Below are 12,687 nucleotides of genomic sequence, written 5' to 3' on the forward strand. Positions count from 1 at the left end.
TTATCATAAAACACTGAATGAATATTATACTACATATAGTATCATTAGTTTTTAATAAACTAAATATTTCTTTGTTTTCAACTGCTATGAAGATATTTTACATTACTATTAATAACTATTTGCAATAGGTGATATGAGAAAATAAATATGCAAGGCATAAAATTACAAAATGGTTGTGATAAGAATAATGTACCACAAAATTATATTTGTACTTTGTTATCATATGACTTTTCTTACATCAAGAAAACCTCAAGCAGAATATTAACAATATAATGAGAATATTTAAAAGGGAATGAAGAAACTTTTACTATCGATACATAAATTACAACTATAGTATATTAAATAAAAATATTTAAAGGTAAGTAATAAACTAACCATACTTACACGTTTCCAATGTGCAAGTTTTCCTGTTCTATTAGTTTCAGGCTGAAGAAAGAGATGCTTAAAGAGACTGTCTTCATATCCTTTAGGTATAAAAGTCCACTTTGTTTCACATTCACCAATAAATTTCTCCTGATGCTTTTTATGCAACAAGGGGCTGAATATAAGAGTGGGTTGAGGGGGGGGGGGGCGGGGAGGAAATTGTCATTTAGTTTTTTTGCCATTAAAAAAAAAAGAAAGAAAACTACTCATGAATTCACTTACATCTTTAGAAAACATGGTGCTAAATTTAATGTAATATTTGTTTTCATATTAATACTACATAAAAAACTACTTAGGCACTAAAGTTTACTCATCATCATTCATCAAGGGATGAATGGGTGCTGAGAAATCTCTGGTGATATGGATCCACAAACAGTTCTGTACTCATGTCTGGCTATGTATTTTATAATATAATGGCAAGGAGAACATGACAAAGTTATCTACAGAAATATAAGGTAACCATTATGAACTCTTTTTATTATTCTTCTCCAGTAAAGAAGTAACTATATCTCCATCTATAAAAATTACTCTAGAGCAGTACTGTCCAACATAATACAATGTACACCATCAAATAATTTTAAGTTTTCTATTAGTCACAGTAAAAAATGTAAAAGAAAAAGAGGAGATTAATTTTAATTTTGTTTAAACCAATATGTCCAAAATATTATCTGATAAATGGCATCAACAAACTAATATAAAACTTAATTGTAAAATACTAAATATTTCCCCTGTAAGATCAAAAACAAGGGAAGAATGTCCTCTCTCACCCAACCTACTCATCATTGCAATGGAAGTCCTAGTCAGTCTAATAAGGCAATAAAAAGAAAACCATAGACCAATCTCAGCTTTGAATACAGATGCAAAAATTCTAAATATTAATGAAAAGATCCAGCGATATAAGGAAAGAATAAGAACAATATGATCAACTATTACAAAGCTCATTATATAACCAAATTAATGGAAGAAACATGTCTGTGTATACAAGCAGATGCAGAAAAGGTATTAGATAAAATTTAACAGCCAATCTTTACTTTAAAATTTTTGTAAGAGAGGGTATCAAAGTACACTACTTCAATATCATGGAGACAATTTACCAAAAAATCAGTAACATTTATTCTATTTGATGAAATTTTAAAGTCATTTGAATTAAAATGATGGATGAAGTAGGAAGTTTACAGTTACCATTATTATTAATTAGCAGAGGTAAAACAAAACTAAAAGGAAAGCATTTTTTTCCATTTTTCAAATTTTTAAAGTGAGCTCCATCTATTCATTTCTTCATGCAAAATACTTTCATTGATGATCTACAAATTAGGGTAAAATATATTAAGAGAATAAAACGTATAATGGCTTAAATAATGTAAAAGTTAACTTTGCTCTAATGATGACTAGAGTAAGTTGGTGGCGCAGCTCTGCTCTGCTAAAGTCATTCAACCTTCCCTCACCACTATCAGAGACACTGTCGGCAACCCACATATCCAATATGTTACTCCAGCCCCTGGAAGTGAAAAACATGAAGACAAAGGGATACAACTATCATTTAAGAACTTCAAGCAGCACTTGTACTAATTACTTCTGCTCACTTACAAATGTAACAAGTCAAGAAAACACAGGATCCCTTCCCCAGCTGGTCCCAGTTGAGGCCTACAGTATCATTCCAAGAAATACCATAGCCTGGATCCATGTTTTAGAGAATCTATTCCAAGCAAGAATGTCTGGGAGATCTTGGACTTCCTTCCTCCTCTCAGAATTCACTTATAAGGCAGAAACTCTAACCCAGGTGCAATAGGTAGAGAATACTGGAACCCTGAGAGCCCTTGCCCTCAGCAAGTGATAAACAATTAAAAGGAGCGGGTACCTCCAAGAGAGTAGCAAGCTAAACTGTAAACCATCTTGAGATTTACCAGAGAGAACCAGGAGAGTGGACAGCTAAGAAAAGCCCTTCTGGGATCTGAACAAACTGTAAAACCTGGCCTCAAAGATTACTTTTATAAAGAACCCACTTTTAAAAGATCACACTATGGAACAATTTATTTTCCAGGGAATTTCTGAAAACAATAGAGTAGTCAGTTGGCAACTAATGAAAGCTAGTAATAGTTGTGACATCAAAGGAGTTCAGAACGGCTTAACAGAGAAATCAGAAAAAGAGACGATCAAAGCAAGCCCTACTAAAATCACTGTCATGCCAATGGTGACTGCACCTGGCTAAAGGTTTGCCCTCTAAGGAGAAATATCAGAGGCTCCACAGTGCAAGGGAAATAAAATTTACTAAAATGGTTTACCCAAGTTATTAAACAAATAAATAAGGCCTGGGTGAGATGTTCAGTAACAAGGGTGGTTACAATGTACTATTTAAAATGTCCAGTTTTGGGGCGCCTGGGTGGCTCAGTCGGTTAAGCGTCCGACCTCAGCTTAGGTCATGATCTCACAGTCCGTGGGTTCGAGCCCTGCATCAGGCTTTGTGCTGGCAGCTCGGAGCCTGGAGCCTGCTTCTGATTCTGTGTCTCCCTCTCTCTCTCTCTGCCCCTCCCCTGCTCATGCTCTGTCTCTCTCTGTCTCAAAAATAAATAAATGTTATAAAAAAATTAAATAAATAAATAAATAAATAAATAAATAAATAAATAAATAAAATAAAATGTCCAGTTTTGGGGGCACCTGGGTGGCTCAGTTAGTTAAGCATCTGACTTTGACAAAGGTCATGATCTCACGGTTTTGTGGGTTTGAGCCCTGCATCAGGCTCTGTGCTGACACCTCAGAGCCTGGAGCCCACTTCGGATTCTGTGTTTCCCTTTCTCTCTGCCTCTCCCCTGCTCACACTCCATTTCTCTCTCTCTCTCTCTCTCTCTCTCTCTCAAAAATAAACATTAGAATTTTTTTTAAATGTCCAGTTTTCAACAAAAACTTATGAGACAGGCAAAGAAAAACAAAAGTGTAACCAAAGAGTAGGCCTTTGAAACTGCCTTTAAAAGGGTACAAATGACAAACATAACAGATAAACACTTCAAGGCAACTATTATAAATATGTTTAAAGGAAATAAGCCTCAAATAAGCAAAGAAATGTATAATGACAAGGCTTTTTCAAATAGAGATTAATAAATACACAGAAATTATAAAACAGAACCAAATGGAAATTCTGCAGTTGAAAAGTATAGTAACTGAAAGTTTTGCTAGAGTAGTTCAACAGACTTTAATTGGAAAAAGGAAAAAAATCAGAAAACTTGAAGAGATAAAGATTATGCTGATAAACAGAAAATAATGAAGACAGATGAACAGACCCACAAAGAAATGTGGAGTACAATTAAGTCCATCAACATATGAATAATGGGAGATAGAAGAGGAAAATGAGAAAAAACACAGGAAAAAAATATTAGAAGTGTTAAAACATTCTGAAATCTGATGTAAAACATTAATCTATACATCCAAGAGCTAAAAAAAAAAAAAAAAAAAAGCCTAAAAGTACAATAAACACATTATAAACACATCCAGACACATCATAGTAAAATAGTAGAAATGCAAAAACAAAGGAAAAAAAAAAAACACAAAGGGAAAATCCTGAAAACAGCAGAAGAAAAAGGACTAGTCATGCACAAGGGAACCTGAATAAGATTAACTGCTGACTTCTCAGCAGAAACAATGGAGGTCAACAAGCACTACTATGACACAGTCAAAGTAATAAAGAGAGGAGGAAAAAATCTTTCAAACAAGAATTTTATATACATATAAATGTATTCATACATATGTAAATATAAGTGACAGATGTCATTCTTGACTTTGTTCTCCCACGCAAGAACGACTAACAACTATTCATGGACAAAACACCATTGAGAGAATCCTAGAACAAAAGGAAAAGCTGAATCACATCTCCCAATATACCACAAAGACCAAGACAGAATGCCTTAGAAAGGTAAAAGGAGTGGCTATATGTGAACAGCAATCCTTTTCCTTTAGACCAGTGCAGCACCACACTGAGAGGTCTCTTCTGAGCCTACAGTTCTTTCAGTGGGTAAGAGAGCCCAGGGGTAACATCCAGCCCCTGTAGTGTTTGTGGGTCACTTTGTGGAAGCCCCTACTCTGGTCTTACCCTATGGGGATTACAGGGGAGTCTGTGGTGCTCAACTACTGGGAATCTGAGTGTGACAAAGCAGGGTGGGACCAGCACTGGAATCCTGGCAGACTGAATTCCTACCTGCAGAGCCCAAATGGTAGTCCCAAACAATGTTTTTGCTCATTTGCAGAATCAAGTCAGTGGCACAATATGATCAAGGACCTGGCAGGGTACAGGTTTGCCGCATTTAGGCAGTCAGTCAGACAAGGAGGTTTGCTGGCCCTGGAGGCTGGTATGCTCATGCCAAAGAGCTAAGTCATAGCCCCACCACTTTAGAGCATGGTTCCTGGCATCATCTGGCAGTAAGGGAACACTAGCAATGCTCAAGCTGAGAGGTATATGAGCAGAGCTGATCACCCCCAGAGTAAATGTAGCACCCAGTATAGATAGTTCCCCTGCTTTGCCCAATTAAGGGAGTTAATTCATAGCTTCTCTACTGCTCACTGTAGTTCCTGGCCTCTCCCAATGGGAAAGCCTATTTAGAAAAATTGAGGAGTTGTCTAAGGTGGGTCCATGCACAGGAGAGCAGTCATAACCCACATGCTGCAAAGCATGATTCCTGCCCCCCCCCCCACCCCGGACAGGAAGGGATGGTGAGAATACTCAGAAGCCTCTCTGTGACCTAGCAAAAACAAGGGGCAGGCAGGTAATGCTGACTGACCCCTGAGGAAAGTGGATCTAAGACCTGTCAGACAAACCATTCTGAGTTATCCTCTTGAACAGCTCTTAAATGGTATACATGCAGACTCACTCACCCCAGGGCACAATGCAGAAGTGGTCCTTTGGAAACCGCCCAGACTTCTGGTGGAAGAGACTCATTTCCTAATTCTAAAACACTGGGTCTGAGGGGCAGGGACCTATTGGATTACTCTCCAGTATCAGAGGCTAGTGGATGACCTCTTCCTGCACGCCCCCTCCCTTGCTAAAGCTGAAAGATGCCATCTTTCCCCAACCCCCTTTCCTTTGATGTCACCCTTAATGCTTCTTTCCTTTCCTTTTTCTTCTTTTCTATTTCTTTCCTTTTTTTGGTGGATGCCATCTTTGTACTTTCTTTCTACTGCATTCCAGAACACCAGTATATCCCAGAGGGCAGCTTCTACACATATCTGGTGCTCCAGTTTTTATATCTAGTGACATGGTTTTTATAGCTGCCACCTAATGGATGTCCCTTGATCACCTGGCTATGGAGATAAAGGTGGACCTGAGTTCTTGGGTCCCATGAGACTATAACAGTTGAAGAGAAAGTTCTTGGCAGACTACAAATCCCAGGGCATTGAACAGATAGCACACTGAAACACACTGCCCATCTTTCTAAACAAGAGGCTATTTCCCTTTCCAGGAGATTTGGCCTGAGGGGCAGGTTTCTGGTTTAGCACAATTATAGGAATGTCTTTAGAAGTCCTGAGAGAATTAAGGGCAGTGGATATAATCTTTGCACTCTCCCTCTGCTTTAGTTCAGTTAGCTTTAGTTTAGTTCGTTTAGTTGGGTTAGTTTAGTTAGTTTAGTTAGTATCTTCCAGAAAGGAGCATATACCCTTTTCTGGTGCCCTAATTTTTGCAGTTGCTTTAAGGGGGCATCTCTATATTGACTGGTTCTCATAACCTGTAGGGCTTATACTCATGGGTCCTACAGGAATGTAACAAATGGAGTAAAAGCTCTTAAACAGTACCACACCCAGATCACAGCACAAAGCAACAGATACAGTTCAATCTTTCTGTTAAAGAGACCTATTAGCTTCAGGCTATATAGATTCAGCCTGAAGGGCAGTCTTCTAATTAAAGACAATTTAAGGATTGACTGTAAACATTTCCTGAGACCTGGAGGATGGATACCAACTTCATGCCCACTCCCTCCACCATGCTCTACCAGAGCACTAGTATCTCTCAAAGTAAGCTCTCATACAAGTCTCTTATCCCTTGATGCCTTGGTTTCTATGGCTGCTGCCCAGGGGACACCCTTTGATCACCAGGATCTGGTGGCTGGGGGTTGGGAGACGAGCTTGTATTCCTGGGTCTCAAAGACTATAACAATCAGAGAGACAATTCTTGGCAGATTAGAATCCACAGAACACTACACAGATAACAGACAGAAACACATCCCCAGACTTTTTGTAAAGGGACTTACTTGCTAGTCATGGAGTTTCAGACATAAGGGCAGATTGTAGGCTTGGCACACATCTAAAGGCCATGGAAGCTCTCTCAGGGAATACAGGTTAGGTATGCCATCTTTGCCTTCTCCCTCTGACTCACTACAACTTACATGTATCTCCCAGAAGGGAACTTGTATATTCATCTAGAGTCAATATTGTTGCCAGTGCTACCAGGGAATATGTCCAGATCACCAGGCTCAAGGGCTTAGCAGAACTTATGACTTTGTGAAAGACAACCAAGAGCTAGGGCAGGGTTGAAAAATAAGGTTCATATCTCACACAAGACCAATCCTCCAAGACAAGAAGAGGTAGCTATTTCATCTAATATGTAGAAACCAATACAGGGAGTCAAGCAAAATATAGAAACAGGAATATGTTCCAAATGAAAGAATAAGATGAAACATTGGGGCGTAGGAGAGGAAACATTAATAAAATGGGGACAAATAATTTACCTGACAAAGTTCAGAGAATTGGTCACAAAGAGGCTAATCAAACTCAGGAGAAAAAATGGATTAACATGGTGAGAACTTCAACAAATAGAAAATATAAGAAAGTTCCAATCAGAAGAATTCAGTAACTACACCGAAAATATACTAGAGAGATTCAATAACTGACCAGATGAAGCAGAAGAAAGGATCAGTGAATTCAAACACAGGGCAGAGGAACTCATCTAATCAGAGCAGCAAAAAGAAAAGAATGAAAAAAAAGTAAGTACAGATTCAAGAATTTATGGGACAATGTCAAGCAGACAAACATTTACATTATAGAAGTCTCATAAGAATGAAGAAAGAAAGGGGCAGTAATGATATTTGAAGAAGTAACGGTTGAAACTTCCCTAATCTGGAAAAGGAAATATCCAGGTCCAGGAGACACAGAGAATTCCAACTAAGATGAAATCAAAGAGACCCACACCAAGACACATTATAATAAAAATGTGAAGGCTAAAAACCTTGAAGAATTTGAAGAAGCAGGTTTTTAAAAGCAGCAAGAGTGAAACAACCTGGTATGTTCAAGAAAGCCCCCATAACATTATCAGCAGATCTTTCAGCAGAAACTTTGCAGGCCAGAGGGAGTGGTATAATGTACTCAAAGTGCTAAAAGTAGAAAATTCTCAGTCAGAATACTCTAACCAGAATACATCATTCAGAACTGAAAGAGAAATAGATAATTTCCCAGAGAAGCAAAAGCTAAAGGCGTCCATCACGACTAAACTTGCCTTACAAAAAATGTCAAAGGTATTTGCAGGCCAGAGGGAGTGGTATGATATACTCAAAGTACCAAAAGTAGAAAATTCTCAGTCAGAATACTCTAACCAGAATACATCATTCAGAACTGAAAGAGAAATAAATAATTTTCCAGAGAAGCAAAAGCTAAAAGAGTCCATCACCACTAAACCTGCCTTGCAAAAAATATCAAAGGTATTATTTTATGCTGAAAAGAAAGGACATTCATTAGCGACAACAAAAAACAATAAAAACATGAAAGTACAGCTCTTACTGGTAAAGGTAAATGTATAGTAATGGCAGTAGATTAATCACTTATATAGCTAATATGAAGGTTAAAAGATAAAAGAAGTAAAAGTAATAGTAACTACATGAGTTAGTTAAGGAATGCATAAGATAAAAATGTAAAACGTGATAACAAAAACAGTGTGTAGGGGGAGAAGGGTAAAAATGTAGAAACTTAAAATTGTTTGAAACTTAAGTAATCAACTAAAAAATAAGTTATTTTAAGTTGTTATATTTAAGCCTCCTGGTAGCCACCAAGCAAAACCTATAAGGGATAAACAAAAGATAATGACAAAGAAACCTAAGCATATCACAAGAGAAAGTCAACACACCACAAAGGAACAGAGCAAGAAAAGAAAAATAAACAGAACTACAAATCAAAACAAAACAGAAAAACCCACAAAAACAATTAACAAAACGTCAGTAAGTACTTTAAAGAGAGCACTTGTTGGGATGAGCACTGGGTATGTTATATGTAAGTGATAAATCACTAAATTCTACTCCTGAAATCATTATTACACTATATGTTAACTAACTTGGATTTAAGTAAAATTTTTAAAAATTAAAAATAAATGAATAAAAGCGAAGTTTTATTCCAAAAACATATTAATTAATTAATTAATTAACTTATTTATTTATTTAAATGTAAATGCACTGAATTCTCCAAAAGACATAGAATAGTAGAATGGATTTTTTTTTTAAAGACAAATCTATATACTGCCTATAAGAAACTTACTTCAGATGATACAAGATTGAAGGTGAGGGGATGAAAAAGGTATTCTATGAATACCAAGATATTCAAATGCAAACAAAGAGAAAGCTGGGGAAACTGTATTTATATCAGACAAAATAGACTTTAAAACCTACTGTAGTGAGACACAAAGAAAGGCATTCCATAATGATAAAGAAGTCAATCCAAGAAGAAGATATATCATTTGTAAATATTTATGTACCCAACATAAAAGAACCTAAATAAATAAAATACATGTTAACAGACCTAAAGGGAGAAAGAGCAAAACAATAATAGTAAAGGGCTTCCATACCTCCAGTACACCAATAAATAAATCATCCAGACAGAAAATCAATAAGAAAACATCAACCTTAAATAAAATGTTAGGCCAGATGAACTTAACAGATGTATATAGAACATTCCATTCAAAAGAAATAAATGCACATTTTTCTCAAATGCACATAGAACATTCTCCAAAATGAATCATATTATTAGGCCACATAAGAAGTCATAACAAATTTAGAAGATTGAAATCATATCAAGTATCTTTTCCAATGACAATGGTATAAAATTAGAAATAAATTACAAGAAGGAAACTGGAAAATTCACAAATATATGGACACTAAACAACATGCTACTGAACAAACAATGGGTCAATGAAGAAATAAAAAATAAAGTTAAAAATATATAGAGTCAAAATAAAATGGATATACAATATACCAAGACTATGGGATACAGCAAAGGCAGTTCTAAGAGAAAAGTTCTTAACAATAAATGCTTACCCCAGAAAACAAAAAATAAAAATCTCAAATAAACTAAGCATGCACTTCAAATAACTAGAAAAATAAGTACAAATGAACCCCAAATAGTAAAAGGAAGAAAATAACAAAGATCAGAGCAGAAATAAATGAAACACAGACTAAAAAGACAATAGAAAGGATCAGTGAAACCAAGAGCTGTTTCTTTGAAAACACAAATAAAACTGACAAAACTTTAGGTAGACTCATCAAGAAAAAAAGAGAGAGTACTCAGATAAAATCAGAAATGAAAGAGGTGTTATGAATGATACCACAGAAATACTAAACATCGTAACAGACTACTACATTTAAAGACTAACAAATAGGTAAGCCAAGAATAAATGGATACATTCAAGGCAACATACAACCTTCCATGATTGAATCTTGAAGAAACAGAACATTTGAACATACCAATCACTAGTAGGCAGAATTTGATTTAGTAATTTTAAAACTCCATACACACAGAAGTTCAAGGCAAGATGGCTTCACTGGAAACTTACACCAAACATTCAAAGTAGAATTAATACGAACCCATCTCAAACTCTTCCAAAAAGGAAAGAAAGAAGAAACACTTCCAAACTCTACCAAACTCTATAAAGCCAGCATTATCCTGATACCAAAACCAGATAAGGACATCACAAGAAAAAAAAAAAAAAAAAAAATACAGGCCAATATCCCTGAGGAACATATATGCAAAATCCTCAACAAATTATTAGCAAACTGAATTCAACAACACATTAACAAGATTGGACACCATGATCAAGTGGGATTTATTCCAGGATTGTAAGTATGGCTCAACATCTGCAAATCAATCCAAATGATACACAACATTAATAAAACAAAGGCCAAAAGTCATATGATCATCTGAATAGATGCAGAAAAAAAATTTCACAAAATTCAAAATCCATTTATGATAAAAATTCTCAACAGAGTGGGTACAGAGGAAATGTACCTCAACATAATAAGGGTCATATATGATGAGCCTACAGCTAACATCATACTTGATGTTGAAAAGCTGAAAGCTTTTCCTCTAAGGTCAAGAACATGACAAGGATACCCATTTTTGTCACCTTTATTCAACATAATAGTGGAAGTCCTACCTAGAGATATTTGGCAAGAAAAAGACACAAAAAGCATTCAAATTAGAAAGGAAAAAAAGAAAACTGTCACTGTTTGCATACAACATTATATTATATATAGGAAACCCTAAATACTTCATCAAAAAACTGTTAGAATAAATGAATTCAGTAAAGCTGAAGGATACAAGACCCATATACAAAAATCTGTTGTGTTTCTGTACAATAATAACAAACTATCAGAAAGATAAATTAAGGACACCATCCCATTTACAATCACATCAAAAAGAGTAAAATATGAGGCATAAGCTTAAACAAAAAGGGGAAAAACCTGCACATTAAAACTATAAGATATTAATGAAAGAAACTATAAAAGACTCAAAGAAATGAAAAGATATTCTTTGTTCAAGGACTGGAAGAATTAATATTGTTAAAATGTCCATACTACCCAAAGCAATCTACATATTCAGTGCAACCCCTATCAAAATATCAACGGCGGAACTAGAACAAACAATTGCAAAATTTGGGCGAAACTATAAAAGATCCTAAATAGCCAAAGAAATCTTGACAAAGAAGAAAGCTGGAGGCATCAGGCATGCTGATTTCAAACTGCATTATAAAGCTGTAGTAATCAAGAATATGGTATTGGCATTAAGTATACACATAGGTTGATGGAAAAGAATAGCCCAGAAATAATGTTGGTATATATGGTCAGTTATTTTACAAAAAGGGAACCAAGAATATATGATGGTGAAAGGACAGTCTCTTCAATAAATGCTGAAAAAACTGAACAGCAACATGGAAAATAATGAAATTGGAGCACTATTTTACACAAAACACAAAAATTAAATCAAAATGGATTAAATACTAGAATATAAGTACTGAAACCATAAAATTCCTGGAAGAAAACCTAAGTGGCAAGCTCCTTGAAATGGTTCTTGGTTTATAATATTTTAATGATAGTATCAAATTTATTTACAACCCTAGTTTAAAACTTAAAAAGGAATGTAGTAAAAGTAACCATAACTTTTACTAATGTGTTATTAGTTGTTCAATATAAAAATATATAAATTGTAACATAAATAATCTAAATGTGAGAAGTAAAAGTATAAAACTTAGGAGTTCTATGGAAGTTAAGTTGCTATGTGTTTAAACAAGGTGTTATAGTTTTAAGATATTTTATGTAAGCCTCATGGTAACCATGAGGAAAATACCTGTAGTAACTACAGTAGAGAACATGATAAAGAAATCAGATCATACTGATGCCAAAAGACATCGAACTTCAGAAAAAGACAGCAGGTAGGAAAAAAGGAATAATGGATCTACAAAACAACTATAAAACAAAATGGCAGTGGTAAGCCCTTGGCAGTAGTAAGTCCTTATCAATAATTAGTTTAACATAACTGGCTTAAATCCTGCATTCAAAAGATATAGAATAGACACAAAAAGCACAAGATCCAACAATATGCTGCCTATAAGAGACTCACTTTAGCCTGAGAGTAAAGGGATGGAAAAGATACTCCAAGCAAATAACAACAATAAAAAGTGGCTATACCTATATCAAACTAAACAGTCTTTAAACTAAAAATGTTATGAAGAGACAAAGAAGGTCATTATATCATGATAAAGGAATCAATAAATCAAAAATATATATCAATTGTAAATATTTCCCAAAATTAGAGCCTTAATACATAAAACAAAACCTCACAGAGTTAAAAGGAGAAATAAACAATACAATAAGAGTTGGGGCCTTAAAACCCCACTCTCAACAATAGATAGATCAATTCAGATGGAGAATCAGTAAGGAAACAGTGGATTTGAACAATATTAGAGACCAAATGGACTTAACAGACAAATACAGAATTTTCTATTTGACAACAGTAGAATATATATTCTCC

The 12,687-nt window shown here is 35.1% G+C and overlaps 1 protein-coding gene across 1 annotated transcript in view; it reads right to left on the reverse strand.

Moving 5' to 3' along the window:
- Positions 1-12,687, reverse strand: part of LRRIQ3 (leucine rich repeats and IQ motif containing 3) — a 221,437-nt gene that overhangs the window by 89,272 nt on the left and 119,478 nt on the right. The window contains 1 exon segment of the mRNA XM_007089803.3: positions 385-538. Within this exon segment, the coding sequence (XP_007089865.2) occupies positions 385-538 (154 nt within the window).

Source organism: Panthera tigris, chromosome C1, assembly GCF_018350195.1.
Source record: "Panthera tigris isolate Pti1 chromosome C1, P.tigris_Pti1_mat1.1, whole genome shotgun sequence".
Classification (NCBI taxonomy): domain Eukaryota; kingdom Metazoa; phylum Chordata; class Mammalia; order Carnivora; family Felidae; genus Panthera; species Panthera tigris.